The 21,022-nt window shown below is 48.6% G+C and overlaps 1 protein-coding gene across 2 annotated transcripts in view; it reads right to left on the bottom strand.

Moving 5' to 3' along the window:
- The window catches only part of RBM6 (RNA binding motif protein 6), a 55,382-nt gene that overhangs the window by 2,734 nt on the left and 31,626 nt on the right, over positions 1-21,022 (bottom strand). Inside the window, exons 6-20 of one of the 2 annotated variants that reach the window (XM_076346081.1) lie at positions 13,857-13,931; positions 12,114-12,174; positions 10,943-11,011; positions 9,582-9,833; positions 8,902-9,062; positions 8,079-8,176; positions 7,539-7,581; positions 6,884-6,944; positions 5,833-5,924; positions 4,980-5,132; positions 3,802-3,891; positions 2,944-3,033; positions 2,042-2,311; positions 1,386-1,460; positions 696-793 (exon numbers count right to left, since the gene is read on the bottom strand). In XM_076346081.1, the coding sequence (XP_076202196.1) occupies positions 696-793; positions 1,386-1,460; positions 2,042-2,311; positions 2,944-3,033; positions 3,802-3,891; positions 4,980-5,132; positions 5,833-5,924; positions 6,884-6,944; positions 7,539-7,581; positions 8,079-8,176; positions 8,902-9,062; positions 9,582-9,833; positions 10,943-11,011; positions 12,114-12,174; positions 13,857-13,931 (1,688 nt within the window). The remainder of the gene's footprint in view (positions 1-695; positions 794-1,385; positions 1,461-2,041; positions 2,312-2,943; positions 3,034-3,801; positions 3,892-4,979; positions 5,133-5,832; positions 5,925-6,883; positions 6,945-7,538; positions 7,582-8,078; positions 8,177-8,901; positions 9,063-9,581; positions 9,834-10,942; positions 11,012-12,113; positions 12,175-13,856; positions 13,932-21,022) is intronic. The other variant, XM_076346083.1, reaches the window with a different exon arrangement.

Here is a 21,022-nt window from a genome sequence, read left to right as displayed (position 1 = left end):
GCTTTAGTTTATCCACAGCTATTCCAGGAAAACAGAGGGAAGAGAAGATGCAGATTTTTAAACTGCAAGACTGGAGGAAAGGTCTCCTTCTGAGGTGCTGTACCAGAAGGGAACAGGCACATAACCAGTTTTGTCTTCAACACATGCCTAGCAGTTCCTCAGCCCACTGGAACACGCGAACTCGCAGCAGGCAGGCCTTTTGAGAGCTCCGCACAGCACGCACTTTCTTCCTCCACCTACTCTGAATGAGATGGAAACAGCTCCTAGCATTCCTCTGAGTCAGTGGAACAGATGAAACACAGCTTTGCTCTTTCTTTCAATGGCTAGATGCCAGGACAGGAGGACAGCAAGTGCCTTAAGGATGGGGTGGATGGGAACAGGCTGCATTCTGCTCCCCGCGCCTGGCCAGGCACACTCAAACCCCACATCTCAGCCCTCCAGCACCACGCAGCTTGTCTCTGCTTTCCCCTAAACCCTTGTTTCCACCCCTGGCCCTCTCCTGCCCTCTCTGAGAAGTCCTGCAGCACAACAGGCTCACACTTTGGGGAACTCTACCCACAAGAATCACAGCCTGTCTGGCTGTTAGTCTTGCAGATCTACCTCACCGGCCGATTCCTGGCCTCGGTGTGCCAGCAGCACACACGCCATCCCAGCATCAGCAGTCCCAAAGAGATCTAACCAAAAGCAGCCATTACCTCTCTGAGTCCCGATCGTATCTGAGTCGTTTCCTCTCTGGTGAATCCATCTGCTGGAATTTCTCTCTCCGGTCATTTCCTTTGTCTTTGTATCTCCCCTTCATAACAGAAAGAACAAAGTAAGTACGGGGGCTACGAAGGATTCAACACTCCACAGGAGACTGCTCTGCAGCCAGGTCTCATCTCATCCTCAGCTGGCTGGAAATCTGTCCTGGGAACCCACAAACCCTGGATGTTTCTAGGACCCACAATCCACTTATTCTGTCCAGACGGCATCTGTTGGGCTGACCTGCGGTTGCAGCCTTCCAGCTATGGCACCAGGAGCAGCTCTGCTACCTTCCAAACAATGGACAGTCACAACTCCCATTCCTGGCCAGGCAGCAGCAGCCCACACACTACATCAGTTTTAGACGGAAATCTGGGTCCCACTTAGCCCAGAGCCAAACGCTGGCTTGCAGGGCAACAAAACCACACTCAGACCCCTCTGAGAGGGGGGAGACCTGCTCTTAGAAGTCACAGCACTATCTGACTACAGGTCCAAATGCAGAGTGTGCCCACAGTTCAGTCTAAGACTCTTCGGGAGGTATTTGATGCCAAGGCTGCAGATACAGGTGCATAAGTGGAGGGTCTGCCTGCAACCAACATCCCCCTAGTACACAAACAGAAATCTGCCCACCACCGCAGACCCACCTCACGCTCTCTCTTCTCCAAATATGCCAGTTCCTGCTCAGATCGTTTGATCTTCATATGTATCTCCAGGTTTTGCTGGAAGGAGGAAAACAGAAGCCAGTGTCAGCAGAGGATACAAGCTGTCAGGGTCATTTGCTCCACCCGTAAGGAGTACAGGTAAAGCAGCATGCTCTAGCACCTGCACTATACCAGATGCAACAGTTTCTCTTGCAGCCCAGACTACCTGCTCCCCCACAGAGGCCAGGAGCCCTTCCTCTCCACAGTAAGGAAGGCAACCAGTCCTATTTTAACCTGTGCGCAGTTTGGCCATCCTAGAAGCAAGAGCTCAAAGGCAGCACAGAACATGGCGAGGCATGTGCTAAGTTCTTACTGCTATCACACTCGTGTGTGCCAGCACCCCACTCTCCCCAAGCCTGAGCTATCTCACTGCAGCTTAAAAAGTCACACCTTGATGTTACAGCGCTCCCGCGGCAGGAGCAAGCAGCTCACACAATGCTTTGAACAGAGCTCTGACGGGAACCTTGCCTGCTACTGTGTCAAACTCAGCACAGCTCTTCCCACCCAACCATCGCATTCTTCCCTGCAGATCACAAGCTGTTGAGCCAAAGGCAGCTTGCAGCACACACACAGCCCCCCAGCCACCAGCTCCCCCGTACCTTGTGCAGGTTGGAAAGCTGCTGGTGCTTGATGAGCACTTCTTTGTTAGGAAACTGCCTCCTGCACAGCAAGCAGGCCAGCTTGTTCCAGTCGGTCAGCTTGTCGTCGCTGGCCTTGGCCTTCCTTGGCTGCTCCTCGCGTTGTGCTGGTGGGTGGGGAGGTGGCAGCCACTGCGCCTGTGACTGCTCCTCCTCTTCCTCCTCCTCTTCATTGTCACTGTCTCCTCCATACTCTCCTAGAAGTCCTATCAGAGGGTTCACCACCTTGGGCTGCAGGAAGAGGCAGGAAAGTGTGACAATTTGTAGCATCAAGCCTGCCCGGCCATGCGGGGCTCTGCTTCCCCAACCAATCTCCCCAATTCTGTCTCCGTTCCAGCCCAAGAGCCAGAAAGCAGCATCCCAGTAGCACGGGCAGGTAATGGAAAGAAGCTGGCTGGCCAGCATTTAAACACCACAGGGTAGAAGCCCTTCTGTTCTCTAGACAGGCTGTGCTTTGGTGCCAGGCTTTCCCAATCTGCCACACACCTAAGCACAAGAAGTTGACTGAAGCAGCGGCTATTTGGCAGGGAGTTGCTGTCAGTCACTTCCTCTAGCAACGGAGATCAGTGAGATTTGGCCTTCCCCAGTCTGGAGGCAGCTGGAAGAGCTTTCTGCCTGAGGACTGCTTGAGTGAGGGGACCCTGCTTAAATGCAGGTATTAAATTTCCCCATGCTAGAAGCCCGCAAACAAGCTCAGAGTTATAAAACAAACTGCCTTCACCATTCCATCTCCAATGTTCCCTTCTCTGGCATGAGAAGCTGGCACCTCTGCCATCCAAAGTCACAGCCAGGCTTTGGTGAGCCTCCCTAGTCCTCTACCCAGGCTTAAACAAGGCAAAAACCAATCCTATGGAGACACTTACCGGGGCTGCACTCTCGTCCTTTTTCACAGAGGGAGGTAATGGTTTTTTGAAAACATCTTCTGCAGAGAACTTCTCCTCCCCAGTCTCATTCTGAAACAGTCAAGATCAGGTGTTAAGACTGCCATAGCATGGACTCAGTGCACGCAACAGCTAAGCACCCATTTAAACAGGCCTCCAAGGAAACCGGGCAGTTGGCAGAAATCAGGTGGTGTTTTTGGTGCGAGACATTCCCATCCTGGGGAATTCATAGCTCTCCTGGAGCTATGCCCTTGGTTTCAGGGACAGCTGCAGCAGCTCACCATGCTGTCCCAGCCTGCTCCACTCTCACTCTCTTGCTGGACTGTGACGCTGGCAGCGGCCCCAGCCGTGTCTCAGACCAGTGACGGAGCTGGGACAGGGCCAGGTCACATTTAGACACCTCTGTGTATGCACAGAGGACACGGAGACCAGGTGCAAAGCCACCCCCGTAGCCAGCCAGCATGGGAGCAGAGAAACCCACCGCTCCAGGAAGAGTTACAGTCCTGCTTGCCTGTGAGAGATGAGACAAAGCGCAAGTATTATAGATGGGGAGGGGAAAGGACAACAACGTGGCCAGGCTCAACCAGCTCGGTGGTGTTTCCAGGATCTTCCTTTTACTGGACAGAGAGCACCAGAGACTGCAGTCACCCAGCACTGCAACAGGATGAGACTGTGATGCTCATTTGTACGCTCAGCAGCACAAAGAGTACGCTGGGGTGAAGCTTCACGTCTACATGCTTTACAGAGAACTGGTCTGAAGCCCTAGACATGCTCTAGTTTAGAGGTTCATTAGCTACTCATGTTTGACTGGGGAAAGACAAGTGCTATGCAACATCTTACCAGGCCTGCACTGTCATCCTTTTTCACAGAGGGAGGCAATGGCTTTTTGAAGACATCTTCTGCAAAGAACCTCTCCTCTCCAGGCTCATTCTGAAAAACCCAAGATTGGGTATTAGGCCATCAGCAGCACAGGGGTCCAAGAGTGCACACAGCAGCCAGGAAGCCACTTCTGAGCATCCACGGAAACCAGGCAGCCAGGAAAAATGATGGCAGGATTTCTACTGGAGATGCTTTTATCCTCCATTCAGACAACACCATGTTTCTCCTAAGTCAGTGCCCTTGAAAGCAGGCATCCTCCATACCCGATGAGACTCCTTGGCTGGCTTGGTATCAATATCAGGGACAATTACAGCCCTCAGGTCCCAACTGCCCAAGACTGGTCATGCCACAGAGCGTATCCAGACCAACAGGCAAGGAGGAAAACAAAGTTTCTGCATTCGTGGCTCAATCACTTCTACCAACTCTCCTGGCATTCTTCGGGCCCAGTCAGTATCACAGCACTGTTGTGGAAGATCCTGCTCCAAGCACCCATGCTCAAACATCACTTTGGGCAGCTACTCCCCATCAGCAGCTCCCCACGTTGGGGAAACAGTGTTTGCTCACTGGGAGCAGCACTGAAAGGGCACTGCCCCAGGACTGGGGCTGGACTCTGGGAGGGACTGTACAGGACGTCCATCACAGACTCCTATCTGCATTCGATCTCGGTTCACCTTTGCAGTCCATCTGCACCGCCTGCCTCATCTTCCTGCCTGTCTGTGATGTTTGGAGGGGGCAGGAACTGCAGTTAGGGGAGAGCTGAATCTCTGTTATTATCTGACTTGGCATGTTTAAACATCTCTGCTATTTTTCTGTTGGCTCTGTTACAATAGCTGGGTGCTTTCAGCAGTGTGAGTGAAATGTGTGTCTCAGTTACCTGGATGTTGCCGAATCCTTTACCATAAAGAAGGGGTGAGAAGCCCTGACTTAATGTCACAAGAGAAAAATTTCAGAAACTTACTCCCACCTGGCCAGACAGCAATCACGTTCTGGCCTGCTGGTGACCCCATGTATTTCATCGTTTTCTCTCACTGTCCCTCCCTCTTTGAATCCTCTATAAATTACTCTCTATTTTCTAACCTCTCTTATCTCAACCTCCTGGTCTCAGATCTCTGATCGTTCTGACACCTGGAGGGATTTACCTTAGCAGAAGTATTTTTCCCTTTCTCCTTTTTGTCCCTGTTGTCCCTGCTGTGTGGCTCCTTCCTTTCATTTGTCCGTTCTTGGCTTCCATGCCGCCGCCTTCTGCTCTCTGTAGGTGATGAGCAGGCTTCTCGGTCTATCGTGACTTCTCTCTGAAAGAGGCATTTGGAACAGACTTAGCCAAACCCCTGCAATCTTCTTATTTGGCTTATTGTCCTTATTGGGCTGGGGAGACCAGCACACGTAAGAAGGGACTGCAGAGCCTCAGACAGCTGAGGGCAAAGGCTTCAGAACTTTGCTGGGGCAGAGATAGTCTACCACAGCCAGGTCATCAGAGCACTGCCCTGCTCACCCGGAACACGGATATTTCCAGTATCATGAAAACAAGATGATAGTCCTGGAGAACCTCTGCTGATGACTCTTTTTTGGCATCCTTGTAACTATTGCTGGCTGGGGTCAGGGAGCAAAGAGACCACAGATGAAAACAGAGCTCTGCTGTCCATCTTTTAATAGAGAGTCACATATCACGTCTTCAGTAAAATCTAGCAAGAATGCTCTGCCCGTAAGTCTACTCAGTGAAGAGGAGACCAAAAACCCTCCAAAGGCAGGGCTTCAGAGGCAGCTACAGTAACTGGTTCAACACACAGCTAACGGGTTCCTAGCCTCTCATTAAGTTGATATTTTGGAACGTGCATCCCTTCTATACAGGTCAGAGGACTGAGTAAGAGAAACAAAGCCGCCTCTATGCTGTCCCATGCTAGCCTGTCTTCACGATCTAGCCGCAAAATCTCTCCAGAGAAGGGCAGTTTGTTAGAACATACTACGTGTAAAGCTTCCTTCCTACACACTCACCTGAGTCCTGGGGTCATAGTATGTCCCAGCTATGGGATCGTAGTAATTCCCAGTTTCAGGATCATAAATGTATGTGGACACATCTGATGGAGCTGAACAGAGAGACAAGAGTTAACACCACAATATTCCAAAGGCAGAACTTGCCTTTTACAAAGACAAAAGCATGAGCAAATATTACACTGGTGAAAGCATCAAGAGTGGGAAAGAAGAATTTTTCTCTCCTGGCAAGAGAGGTATGAGTATCCTCACATCACTCGACCTACATCTTCTTTTCTTTAAGGATTAAGAAGGGAGATAGGTTTTCACAAGTCTTCTGTTTTAGGACTCTGGCAAAACTTCCACATCAAAACACACTTACAGGGGCTGTGCTGAGATCACCAGACCACACACTTGACCGGACAAAGATATGAAATTCAGTAATTTCCCTAAGAATGGGGTAATGAGTACCAGAGTCTGTGTCCACCCACCCCTGTGAACAAGGAAGATCTGTGCTCTTTCAAATAGTTTCCTGTTTAAAGTGATGACGCTCCCCACATCCCTTCCGCCCGTGGGTGCATGAAAGCTCCCGACAAGAAAGGGGAGCAAACTGTTTCTACAGGAAAAGCCAAAGGCCTTAAGGGTAGGCCCATAATGTAAGGAATGCTCCTCATTGCCAAAGTGTTATTAGACAGAGCTCAGCGATACTACATATGTTAGTAAAACAATCAGGAGTGCTCCTCCAGCTACTGGCACTGCTGCATAAAGTGTATTTTCTTCCATCTCATCTAGTAATTGCCAGGCTGATTTTATCCCATCAGTTTACCACAACAAGGAAAAGCACGCAGTAAGTTTCCTTTATCTCCATGTAGTTTTGCACAGTAAGAGTACAGAGAAACACATCATCAGATAGGAAAATGTGACTAAACAAAGTTGGCAAAGGAACTCAGGAGTGGGTGTAGCAAACAAACCTACTCTTAGCCTTTAAAAATATTTTTGGGCTGATTTCTACATGTCAGTGCCCTTTTAAGGAAGAAAAGTCTCCACAGTAGGAGTGAGGCAGAGCTTAACTTACACTGAGCTCTGGTGCGTCTCTGTGATTCGCCGCCCCTCCTGTCTCTCATGCCCCTTCTGCCCTGGAGTAAGTGAACAACACAAACAGATCAGACTCTTTGACAAACATCATATTGCTTCTCCTCCCTCTCTCAGGCCCGAAATTCAGGAAAACAGCTCATTTAGCTACCCTAAATAGGGCACAAGCAGACATAGCTTTTCATCTACAGAGTAATGGACAGTGTTGCAAAGCACAAGACCTCTATAGCTTCCATGAATCTTTAAATGAGGTGCTCGTGGCAATCTGTGTCAAAGCCTCCAGCCCATTCAGTACCAGAAGATCCCTGTAGTCTAGTAACAAGCACTAGAGAAGAGACATTCACTCCAGGAACTGAGAACAATCATCAATTAAGTCACTCTGTAAAAGCATGGTATAGAGTAATCCAGCCCAGAACTCCCTCAAGCAGCATCCGCACTCTGACTTGCACTTCTATGCACATTATAAACAGTGTTAGGGGCACAGCAGCAGTGAAGAGCACACTTGAGCATTATCATCCCATCTTCAAACACGTTAAACTTTCAGCAGCCCAAAGGGAAAAAGCCAAACAAAGTCAGGCCTATCACCCCCGGTGCTCCCTCCCTTTCCGGCTACCTGCAGGGAAGCAGTGCAGACCTACCGGGCCATAGTAGGAATTGTCACCGTGCTCCCCATAGTCATTCCTGTTGAGATAAAGGTTACAGGTTAATGTCAATCTGGCTTCACATTAACCTCAGTATACTCAAAATGATCAGCAGGACCAATAAAGGCAGAAAGACCATCTTTGCTGGCCACATGGTGGATTGTGTCCATCCCAGGAGACAGAGAGACTTTGCAGATGACTGTCTCCACAAGAGTTATGATGACACTCTTTGCTGTGACCACAAAGATGAATCTCTCCAACTGCTTTTTAAAAAGCTGAGCTCATTAATTCCCTTATAATGGGATTTGATGGCTGGACAACAACAAGAGGCCATGCAATATGACGATTAATCCCATACTGCTCAATCACTGAAGCTTCTTCTAGCTCTGATGCCTTCAGCTCTCCAGCATATTTTTAGGTTGTAGGAACATCCATGCTAATTCATGTGCCAACCTTTAAGCACCTGGTCTGACAACACAGCTCTAGCTCTGCAGCACATCACACAAAGGACAACCCTACTGCCTCATTTGCCTATACCTTCTCCTCCCTGTAGCAAGATTCACTTCCACCGTACGTCCATCAATGCAGATAGGGGGATCCAGATTCTGCAGTATCTTTAGCAACCTCAGCGCCTCCTGTAAAAGGAAAGGAGAATTTCACATCCATGAGAAGGAAACGTAAGCCCGTTTCCCAGATCCAGTCTGCCTGAAAGGAAGGCTTTGTGCTTACATGATGACCATAGGAGGACAGGAAACACAACATTTTTGTCTAAATATTAGTGAAAGGTATTTAGGATGCGACAAAAAGGACAAATGCATTGTTAGGTTCTCTGTCCTATGACCGTTTTCAGCAGCCAGCTAGGGACTATATTCTCCTAGGGCTGCTAGACAATGCAGCACCGCGGCTGCTGTTGCCCCAACCAGTTTTGGTGAACACCCTCTGGACCAATGCCAAAGCACAGCTATGGAGTCTGGGAGTCACCCAGGACCAGAAAATGTGATCCCTCCAACGTGGGACTGTCTGTTAATTAAGATTCTTGCCTTCTGCAGACAGAAACCATTGAATTCAAGTTCCCTGCAAACAAAATACCTGTGCAAGAGGTGTTCAAGTTTAGGAGGGTCTACAAAGAAACTCACTCAGCATCACAGCTTGTGACAACAGACAATCTTTGGCTCCTAAAGCCAGAGAGCAACAGCTGTATCAGATATTCCCTGTACCTTGCCAGACAAGCAGGAGAGAGGACTTACTCCAGGACAGCTGCCTCACAAGTACAGCTATTTCTTATGTTCCTGTGGTTTCTCTACTTCTACAGACTATAAATGCCAACAGGGGGAGCATGTGAAAGCAGGAAACTACTTACAGCATGTGAATCCAGTTCAATGAAGCCATAGGTCTGCCCCATCCGGCCAGCCTTGTTCTTCATGATGCGCACGCTGGATGTGGAGAGACGCACGTATGGGGCCAGGAGCCCCACAATCACTTCTGGTGGGGTGAATCGAGTAATACGCTTCAGCATAATTGCTGTGAAGCACAGCAAGGGAGGTGGCCAGGAAAGAAAAAGTAGTAAAAAAAGATAATTCAGATCTAAATTCATTGTGACAGCATAGGTAAAACTAAACCCACTCAAAGCAACAGCATGGCTTCTTGCAGTTGTGTCTGGAAGCCATCGCTTTTCTCCTCTCCACTTTGCAAGATGCTCAGAGTACCGCCTCCAAATGCTAACCTTTCCTTCCCAGAAAACAGTGCAGAAAGTAGGCCCCTCCTCGGAGCATCTCAGCTCGGGGTAACTTCTGGCCAAAGAGACTTTTGCTGCAGTGCTAAGTTAACTGTAACATCCTGAAGCCAGCTTGCCCTGAATTAATTTTCCTAAAGGCAATTCGCCAGCACCTTTGGAGCTGGACAGCCCACCATTACTTGATGCCATGATTTGCACAACATGGCAACAGCCTCCAGAGGTTTTAGTGAAATGCTGCCCTTTCTGCAGATGGCCTCATGGAGTGCAAGCAAGAGGAATCCAGAATTGGGCCCTGTGCCACTCACTTCTGCTTCCTCCACCATCCTGTGGTGTGGCTTCCTCTGCTTCTCTCTGAGAAGGCAGCTCCTGGTGCCGGTCCACGTCCCTTCTCTTCTCCTGTGAGGGCCGCCGCTCTCTCCCTTCATCTCTCTTCCTTGGCTCCTGTTCCTGAGGCTGGCACTCCTGCTGCGGAGCAGGAACTGAGGGCTGGAGAGGCTGCTTTGGAGATCCTGGTTGTCCTGATAACTCTTGCTCAGGTTTTTCAAGCTTTGTCTCTGCTATTAGAGAGGAGAAATCGACTGGTTCCACATACAGTGTTTCAGCATGTATTTTTCTTCTGCTATTTTCTGGCCACTGCAGCAGCGCCCCTTATAAAAGGCTAACCTGTTCTGCCCTTTGCATATTCCGTGTCTTAACACTCTGCAGACACAAGCTGTGTAAAGGACAAGCTAGATGCTGCTCATCCTTCCATTGCCTTGTTTCATGTTGGGCTCCTTTACCTGACCTCTCCTGTCAGAGACAAGAGCCTTTCTGGCCTCCTTTTAGGATTGGCTCTTGCCTGGGCAAACGTTAATCAGGGATGGTTTGGGATATGTTCCACCCATGTCCAGGACAACCTACATGGCAGCGATATCCTTACTATGCCTGATGTATTCTTGAACACCCATAGCTGAGCAACATCAACTAGTAACTGTCACCCATCTCTATGCTAGAGGAAAACTGGGTGCAGACTCCTGTGATCACTAAGTGAAATGCATCATAATACAATCACTGATTTTATCAGGTGCCTACTTACCACAGATGAAGCAGATTTCATGTGGAAACACCCTGCCCCCCAGCCCAGAGAAGATAAATCCCATCAAGTTTCTGTGCTTGAAGGCCTCTGAAGCATCTGGCTTCACTTCAAAAGAGATCCCTACCTGAGCTTCTAAAGCTGTTGGAAAGGGAAGCCAAAGCTGTGGGGCTGCAAAGTCAGACATCACCAGCCCTGTACCTGCTGCTGAAGCCTCTTCCCACAAAGAGAAAGAAATGAGAGTGCAAGACTAGGCACAGCGAAGCTTCACTCTTTAATGCCCTCCAGAGCACCTCCCTGCTCTCGTTCTCTTTGGGCAGTGGGCAGCATGGCAGAACACACGACCATTTTGCACGTAAATGTTGGAAAAGCTGCACACGGACTTGCTTGGCTGTCAGCACAGCTCACGTTGGACAGGCCCATACTAATTTGTCTGCAGTTTGCAGCATGCAGAGTTTTGGCTACACTTCATGAGCAGAACCTCATGTAAAATTTGCGTATGAAACCAGTCTGCATGTGCAGCTGTGAAAACTGGCCATGCAAATCACAAAGACATGAGCACAACCCCCAAGATGGGGAGAGCAATTCTCTTACTGAATTCTTGCTCAGCTGATGCGTCCTCTCCCTCAGAACCACCTCTGGACTCTGGGCCTGCTCTGCTCCCTGTAAGAGAGGCATATTAAAATCCATTTCAAGACCATCAGTCACAAAGCACGCAAGAACTCATGCAAAGCTGCAGTAACACCTGTATACGCCTAGAGAGTTGTTTTGTTTCACCCAGCAATTAAAGGACAATCATGGAGAGGTTACCTTATTACACATGTTCTCATAATCAACAAAACCAGGTCAGTAAGAAGCATGCACCACAATCTATCTTCACAGCATCTTAAAGGCTCTGTTTAATTCGCTCCTCGGCGGTTTTATTACAATCCACAGTTGTGTCGGGCCAGCTATACGAATTTTGCCTTCATAACGCTGATGGAGGAGCCACAGTGCAAGGAAAGCACAACCATGGGGACAGTGCTTCAGTAAATAGAGAGTTCTGCATCAGCAGTTATTTTAATGCCCTTCTGCCTGGGGTATGTGGGTAAGAAATGCAAAACATCAAAAGTCTGCTCAAAGATACAGAATCAAAGCCCACAGAGTGCCTGGAATACCCGCTCGTCCCAAAGAAATCAGTTCCTCAAGGGAGCATGTTTTGGTTCTCACACCCTCCCACCCAAAAAAGCAAAGGTGTTGGTGGGGTGAGGAGAAGCTCCTGGAGAAGCAGAACTCTTCTCCATGCACTTCTTACAGTCAGCAAGGTGAGTTCAGCAACTCAAGTCCTGGATTCACCTCTAATCTGAGACCCTCAAAAGAGTAACACTAAAAGCATGCAGCTGCATCTCCCAAGGAAGGTGGGTTGAGGGGAAGCCATCTCACCTATGGCCGGCAGTACCAGCTCACAGTCCTAGAGGACACACAACCTGTAATTCCGTGGATGAAGGACAATGCCAAAGCAACAGGAAGGGAAGGCCTTGTGCAGTAAGACACCTCTCCACCAAGCCTCACAAGAACAGAGAACCTGGTAGCAACACATCTGCATGCAACATCTTTAGTGTGGACAGCGAAAAGGGTCTAAATGAAGCACAATTAATAATTCTCCTACACGGTGCTCAGCTAGTCCACCAAGAGGGATGCCACAGGGAAGCCAGAAGAGAAACTTACTTGTCAGGGCAGATGAAACTTTTAACCGACCAAACACAGGGGGACCAGGTGTACTCACCATCTCTTGGGAGCTTGCAATAGGAGCAGGAAGATCTGTAGCCCACAGTACACACCTTACACTGCAATGGAAGATGGACAGCATGAGGAAGACATGTTTTGAAGGTAGTGGGTACAACCTACTCCAAGAAGGCCAAACTCTGCAGTGCTTTCAGAAAGTAACAGCCACGGAAAAGTTACAGTCAGAGCTTGAGGATGGGTAATGGCAGCAGGAGCCTTGGCTGGAATGGAAGGGAAATGCTCGCATGGCTCACAACTGGGATTGCCTGGGGAGCAGGATTTCCACACAACTTCTGAGCACAGATTTGTTCACACCATGGAGGTACTTCACTAGTCCTTGAGATAGGACCCTTCCCCCTCTCAAGTGATGCTGGACCAAAAAGCTCCATGCTAGGCACCATACTGCTAGCCACCCTGTTGTTTCAAAGGATCCAGAGTTACCTTTGTATTCTCTAATCTCAACTCACTCCTAAAGCAGTGACAAAGTCCTTATCTGAGCTAAACTGTAGATACTCATGCAATTTGCTGCACAGGGAGAGTCAATGAAGAGGTGTCTGCTAACCAAAAGGCAGAGCTGTACGGGCTCGGATGGTTACCCCACTCAGAGCCACCGTGGAAAGAGCCAAGTGCCCCATCTTCACAGCTCTCTCCAAACACAGCATTCCTAACTTTCTCTTCAAGCTCTCTGTAAAGGCATTGCTTCTCTTTCATACATTTTTTTTTCCTCTTAACTAAAGCCCTGCAAATGCTCTGGGGCACGAGAAAGCTCTTTCAGGCCATGCTTGTGCACAGCAACGGTAGGGACATACGCTCCAGCTACTTCTCATTGCACTGAGAGCTGTTGTGAAACCACTGCCTGAAACTGCTGTCTCTACTTGGTCTCTGGAGCGTTGCAAGCCTAGATGAGGCTCCGAGCAATGGCTCTGCTGGCAACTGGCATGCATCCAATTAGCCTGGATGAGGGTCTTTGTAGCCTAGTGTGATCCAGTGGTCAAGGTGGGAGTCTAACCAGAAACGATCCCCTCCCACCCTGCTGCAACCTCTTGGTCTGCAGTCAGTGGGAATGCAGGCAACAACTCCGCCCTTTGCTCTAGCAATCCTCCCCAGCCTACTGCAGCCGAAAGCGCCTGTTCTGGGAGAACCGTGGGAAGGGCATGGGGACAAAACCGACCCTCGGGCAACTGTGCCTCCCCAGAAATGGGGCAGTTCCAGTCTGTACCAATTGCTGCCTGGACTCGGACTCACTTCCATGCTTCCTTCCCTGCTGTACTTACTACACTCAAATCTAGATCACAAGTTCCTGCACGAGACAGAGGGGTGGTTTGCACTGTTACGCTGGTGAAAGCTCTGGTTACCTGGGCAGTGAAGACACTTGCGGTTACACACGTGAACCAGAGTGAAAGCCTGTTCCATTCCGGCTGGCAGAATCACCGTCTCATTTTGATTTTTAAGGAGAACGGATCCACACACTATTTTCCCCATGTTAAAAGGGAACCACTGCATAGGAACAAAACTGCTCTGTGCGTAAAACACTGGCTACCTGTACCAAAGCAACATGCGCTCATAGGTGGTACCAAAAACAAGGTAGGGAAAAGCACAGAAGTTTAGAAGAGGCAAGAGCTTCAGGACAGGTATCACTCTTTAGGATCTTCAGCCACTGAGCAAATATCAAGCTCCTCTCTGCTGCCACTGCCATGAGAGCCAGCAGGGGAAGCACAACACAGCTCTCTGATCGCATACTTACGCGTTTGCAGCGCCAAAACTCTGGGCACGGAGTGTACTCAAGGGTCACTTCTTTGCCACCAATCGAAAGAGTTCCCTGTTGAGACAAGGGGGTAAATGACGAATGTGCCCAGCACACACAGCTTACTCAGAGGCAAAGAAACCTCTGGTTCCTAAAGGTTTCGCAAGTGAAACAGGGTGAAAGGGGGAGAAAGTCTCCCGGTTCAGTTAGCTGGAGCTTTGCCATGGAAGTGGAAAGGAAACTGCCTGTGCCCTGCTCTAACACGGGGCTACAAAGCTGCGTGTTAGCTCCAGAGAAACTAGGTAGAAGAGGCTTTGCCACCTCCCAGGAGGAGCAGAGACACAGTAACCAGAGCACGAGAGGGAACCTCCTTTAACTTGCTTTGTCCACATGCTGGAAAGGGGCAGCTGGACAGCCTCCTTCACACCAGCCACCACCAGGCTGGCCACAAGGCAGCTACTTGAGGAGGAATACAAGGAAAAATGCCACCGAGGTGAGAGAATTTTCACACTTGGTTTAGTCTTCATGTCACTCATGAAACCCTGGCTTTCCTTCAGGAAAGTATGCCAGCACATGGCAAGGCCGCGGGCTCTGCAGCCAGTCCTTGGTAGGGCTGGCCTCGAGCACCCGTGCAGCAGCCGCACTGCCTACAAAGACACACTGCTTTCAGCTCCACACATCACGCTTTGGAGAGATGTCAGGAGCCCAACAAATCCACAAGCTTTGCTGAAATGCAGATGATTTAAGGGTGAAATGAAGTCATAGGTACAAGTCCTGCAGCTCCTGCCTGGAGCAGCCCATAAAAGCAGTGAGCAGCAAGGATTCCTGGTGGTTCTCTCTGCCGTGGACAAAAGACCGTGCCTGGGCATACAGGATGCAGGCTGAGCCGCCAATGCACGGAGCCATGAGACACCTCATGCCACTGGAGGCACTGCCAGACCAGGCAGTCTGTATTTCCCAACACCACAATATAAGACTCAGTGACAATAATGAGACTCAGCCCCAGGTCTCCTAAGCCCCAGGAGAGCAGTCACTCTTCTGGCCCATTGCTGGATGGTACAGACAGATATCAGGGAGCTGTAAACGGCCCCAAGCTATTTTGGGGACCTCTGGTGAGTCAGAAGCTTCCCAGGTACTCTGACCCAATAGCCTAGTCACGCAAGAGCCCCCTGAGCAAACCACGAACATGAGAAAACAAGTTCCCAGAGTTATTATTCAGAAGTCACGATACACCCATGCATAAATTGCTGTGCAGAATATGAGGGAGATGCTAGAGAATATGTAAAGTAGGAGGGAAGAGTTCATGGGAGGGAATCACTCAGTGACAGTACAACAACAATCCTTTAACCCCTACGAAAAAACACAGCAGTGAAAGTTGGAGACCAAAGGCACTGCTCTGTAAGGTCGGGTTCCACCACCTCCCCTCTCGGCAGCCTGCCTTTAACGGACCAAGGCCGCCCCTTCCTACCAGGCCTGTATGTGTCGAACACTTCAGGGGGTTTCCTTTCTGCCACCCAGCTGTTCAAGCACTGCTTTCCAGCATGGGCTTCCCATTGCCTTACAGAAAGCTGAGCCGTTCCTAGACCTTGCTGAGGGCTGGCGTGTGTACCCAGAGCACAGTGCTGCAACCTCAGATGCACGGAATCTCCCCCAGGTCTATTCACAGCATGGAGTATTGCCTACTTTACAAGTCTAGGAAAAGGTTTGCACCTTCTTTAAGGCATGTGAGGAAACACAAGTGAGAAAGACAGGGAAGTGGAAATCAAGGCTGTCCCCACTAGGACTGTCGGTCCCTCTGAGACGGACATGCTCCCTCTCCCAGGCAGGGCACCCATCACGTCACGTCACATCACACACTCAAGAGACGGGCAGTGCCAGGAGAGCAGGTGAAAAATGCCCGCGTCTGCCTCAGGACCCACTGAGCACAGGCAGGGAGAGAAGGCAGGGTGCACATCCTCACGAGCAGAGCTGCGGCCACTCTGTGAGCCCAGGAAAGCCCTCAGAAACAGCAGCTCCTCAGCAGGCACTTGCAGCCCCGCCTATGAGCTCGGGAAACAAGGACAACTAGATTTGAGGACACTTCCTCTGGTAGGGCAATCCATCATACAGCTTCATCCTTCTACCAGCCATTCAGGATAAAACTTGCCAGAAAGCCTTAAGATTATTTTTGTTTTTATGGAAAATGGTTTTTAAGTGCATGTGGTGCTGGTCTCTACTGCAAATTCAGTTCTCGGAGACTGTAGAAAGTGTCACTTGCATAATTACTCCTTAATTTCCTTAACACCCTGCTGATTGCCTGCTCACTTTTTCAACAAGCTCTCTCTTACTGATTTCTTCTTGATAAAGTCATTTTCAAGGTTGCAATCATCATTTAACACACCAAAATGAGTCCTTCATTTAGGACATACATTGTCAGGATTCAGTGACTTTAAATTCCTCATTCCCCCATTTTGTTACTAGATTCCATCCCAAATATTTTCAGAACCTTTATTTCCTCTACTCCCTGTCACTGCTTATTCTTTTTCACCTATATCTTCTTCGTTTTCTCTGCAAAATGTTTTGGATAATACTCTAATTTTCAGTTCACCACTTTCAATTGCGCAGATCTTTGTGAAATCACGAAGATTTTCTGAGAATTTCAGGGAACAGTGCTAGGGGGGGGAAAAAAAAAGGGTAAGCCCAAGGTATGCCATACGTACTGTCTGCTACCCAGACTGTAACAATCTCTTCCATATTCACGCATTTTATCCTGGACTCCTCTCGCCGACTCACCTGCACTATGCCTGTTAATTCTCCTTGTGGGTTTTCAACATCCTGTACTTCTGAGCAGCTTGGCCTTTTCTTTGTAAATCAGTCTGCTACAGAAATGTCTCCCTGGTCCTCCCAGTCAGGAACCTCCCCCTCAAAACTAGCAGTAAACACACAGTTGACTCACCAGTGAAGGGTTTAAAAGGCAGCACAGCTCTGCAGTACTAGAACACCGAGCTCTCAGCCATGGAAATGCCTAGATTTCCAAGGGCACAAGCAGACTTTGCTGCTTTTTCTGAATTGCCAAATTCATCAAAACAGAGCATCAGGACTTTACAGCTGGGAGCAGTGTTTTATGCTACCATTCGATATCTTTCTAACAGTTACACATGTTTTTTCGCTTAGAGGTCTGTTGGAGATGCAATACGGGATTCTAGTCTAAGTGATACAGTTCAGTACAAGCCATTTCAGCTAAAGCAACTAAAAAATCTGCATCATCTGGAATAATTGCCGACGGCCTAGTATGTAAATACTACTGTCGGTAGACTGATCAACTGAGCAATCCCATCATGAGGCGGTTCTAGAGAGCAATGCCACGAAACCGTAAAGCCTGTTTGCAGAAAGCACACACAGCAAGTAGCGATGTCTTGAAGCCCTTCACTGAGTGAGGACAAAACCCACAAGAACAGGTTACTTTAAGAGAGGGAAAGAAAAAGGGAAAATCCCTTAGCCGGGATAGCCACAGGTGATGAAATCCTTCCAAAAGCACTTTGGAGACTGTGCATCAGCTGGGCACAAGGCTTCAGCAACGAAACTCCAGTTTTACTAGAGCAGCTTCCAAGCTGTTTGTCACCAAAGGCAGTTAAACCAGAAGCATTAAAGGAATATCAATAAGATCCCAGTGGTAAATGTAACCCTAACTGTAAGAAAAAAAACAGACCACACTCCTAGCACACGTAACGCCCACTCATTAGGTTGGTTTTAACTCATCTCTAGTTTAACCTCTTTGCAGTCGTACTACTTTAGCAAGGGAAGAACTCACCTCCTGCTCCGAACAGAGCACAGCTAACTCCCGTGGGCAGGAGAAGTTGTGCGTGCTGCCGAGTAGTGCAGGTATGCGAGCACGGATCGCTTTGATCACACTTCCTAGGGAAGCAACGCAGCTCCTGGCAGGGCCAGGAGACAGACTGCCGCAGGTCAGGCATGGCACGAGTTACCCACTTCAGCTGCTTATCTCTCAATTAACATTTACAGTTGGCATGCTGGTATTTTGCAGGCTTGTTGACAGCCTCCTAATGATGATGACTGGGGGTTGAGGAGGGGGAGAACTTGCCAAAAAAGTATCTCTGTGCTCTCCAAGACCGAGATGACAGAAGAATACAAATCATCAATGTCAAAGTTTTTGCTAACTGTTTCTCTGAAAAAAATTTAGAGCATCCAAGAGTGACCTAGAAAATTTGAAATGCGGAGAGCTTTTGGAGCACAGCACACTCCCTCAAATCAAACCAGGCTTCTGCTTTAACTGAATTTGGCCAAACATTAAAACCTTCACTAAAACCTCACTTTGGAGCCTCTTAACAATGAGCTGACAGCTCTCCAAGTATTCCACCCCACAGGTCATGCTTCAGAAGCTACCATAGGGGCTGCCAAACCGCACGGAGACGTGGATGTAGCAACCAGCGCCGCTGTGTATTGCTGTGGAGGAAGTGCGCTCCGGCTCTTCCCGTGGGATGGTAACGGCATGCCACCGTCCCTTGCCACGAGAAAGGCCGTGGGTACCTGATGCAGTGGAACAGCAATTGCCAGTCTCAGCTTCACAGATCACACACCTGGAGCAGCACAGATCATTTTTGGAACAGAACCAAGGCTCAGCTCTGGAGCCCCCAAATCCACAAGGATTAATAAGCCAAAGTTTTCTCCTTGGGTCAAAGCAGCAGAGCAGCAACCAAGGGAGTGCAGGAAGCACTGTCCCCACACTCCTCAAAGGAGGTGCCTGCACCACAAGCGAACCATATTCAGATCTCCTCCAGCGACTGGCTCGTGCACAAAACCAAACACCACTTCAGCTAATTATTTCCTTATATTGTTCATAGTTTGATTAAACGGAAAATATCTGTGCCATGAACTGAAAGGTTCTGGTATCCTTCTTGCTGAGCAATAACCAAGTCAGAAGACTGACATGGTTCCACATGTTAAAAATGAACTGAAAATATCATTTGCAAACAGATATAAAATTGCACACAAAAATTATGACAAAAGAATGCTTACGGGCACAGCAAAGCAGCACATTAAAATACCAGAATTAACCTCATTTACGTGATGTTAATTCAGCCCTCTTATGCATATTTACTATAATTAGGATGGTTATTCAAAAATCATTATACATCCATCCTTTAAAAATTATTTAAACCGATTAATGACTAGTGTTTATTGCCTTGTGGAGCCTCAGATAGTACCCCAGGAGGCAGCCTGGGAATGCAGAGGGAGCCCACGGTCCCAGCAGCACTTCCTAGAAGAGCGAGCTCTCACCATCCTCAGGGTATTTTCCAGTCCTGGCCTCCAAATGCACTGGACGGCACAGCACAGGGAGACAAGCAGCTGACAGCAGAAGTCGGGTTATCTAATTGTAACTGCAAATCAGACTGCTTTCAGGGTTTTCTCCTATTTGAGTATGGATTATAAATGCAAATTTAACAACCCCAACTGCAACCCAATGTAAATTACATAATCGCATCCTGTGTCACGGCATGGTTCTCATCTCCGTACGGAGGCTGGAGGGAACCTGGCAGGGAGAGCGCAAGGCTCTCTCCCTTAAGGTATTCATCTTCAGATAAAGCAGGCAGGCAGGGTCAAACACCAAAGGTCCCTCTAACCCACACATCCCCAGCTGCTCGTGGAATTCAGGAGGCAGCAGCTTCCCGGAACAGACCAGAGGGCCAACACCAAGACCTGGGAGGATATGAGACCAGCTGGATGTATTTCAAAACAAGATCATCTCAGCCACAGAAACTGGCTTCTCATCCCGTTTTTTCCATATGCTGAAGTTTTTATCTCCGAGCTCCTTGGCAGCTGCTGTGCAAGGGACTCAACTCTACAGAGCAACAGGCAGTACATCTGCTTACCTCTGACAAAAAGCAGATGAGAAAAGCTGTGAACCCACAAACCACAATCCATCTGTAATTAAACATTTAGAAAACAGAGCGTGACATGGAGAGATGAAGAAACGAGAACAATTCAGCCTGCTGCAGGGTATTGCAGCAATCTGGCATTTCCTACAGGAACAGTAACTACAAGCAAATTCCTAGTGTAGTGGGACTTTCCCCAAGGCTCTCAGCCCCCTTCTCCAGCTCCCTAATCATTTGCAGCTCAGGGGCTTCTCTTTATTGCCCTGATCTATCAGCGTCCGGTACTCTACGGCTGAGTAGCTGACAGCCAAGGCAGAAGATTCAAGATTTACATGGGAAAAGGATGGTCTGACAAGTGGTGGATCCCGGGGGAATGGTTACATCACCAAGCAGATCCAAACAACCTTGCGGTGTATTATTATTACAGGTATCTATCAAGACTAACACTGAGATGAATCTTGCACAATAGTTGTGTTAGTGGTCACCTGGAAAGGAGGATGTTTGGCTCCTGAGCATTATAGAATCATAGAATCATTAAGCTTGGAAAAGACCTCTAATATCATTGAGTCCAACCATCAACCCAACACCACCATGCCCACTAAACCATGTCCCTAAGTGCCTCATCTACACGTCTTTTAAATACTTCCAGGGATGGGGACTCCACCACTTCCCTGGGCAGCCTGTTCCAACGTTTAACCACTCTTTCAGTAAAGAAATTTTTCCTCACGTCCAATCTAAACCTCCCCTGGCGCAACTTGAGGCCATTTCCTCTCGTCCTATCGCTTGTTACTCGGGAGAAGAGACTGGCACCCACCTCACTACAACCTCCTTTCAGGTAGTTGTAAAGAGCGATGAGGTCTCCCCTGAGCCTCCTCTTCTCCAGACTAAACAATCCCGGTTCCCTCATCATCAGTGATGCTTGGAGCTCAAGAGCACAAGGCATCACTTTGAACCATTTAGCAGTAAGGCATTCGTTTCAACAATGACCTGATGCCAACCAGCATGGCATGCTCAGGGCTCATGGTCTTCAAGGTCAGAGGAAGCCTGAGACTGAGATCCCAAAGATGTCATCATCGATCCTGAGTTAACAGAACATAATTTCAGGCACATCACTGATGGGCACGTTAAACAAAATTGGCACTAACACAGAGCTGAGGCATTAGGAGGACAACTTAGAGAGTCCTAAAGATGTAGTAGCTAAATTTAACAGATTAAGATGCTATACAAGGATTATTTTATCCCAGATAGCGCTCAGTGCCTCTTTTTCAAACTCCTTTCATACAAAACCCATTA

Source organism: Aptenodytes patagonicus, chromosome 8 (assembly GCF_965638725.1).
Source record: "Aptenodytes patagonicus chromosome 8, bAptPat1.pri.cur, whole genome shotgun sequence".
NCBI lineage: Eukaryota > Metazoa > Chordata > Aves > Sphenisciformes > Spheniscidae > Aptenodytes > Aptenodytes patagonicus.
Note: the sequence above shows the minus strand (reverse complement) of the source record. Positions and strands in the feature narration are given on the sequence as shown.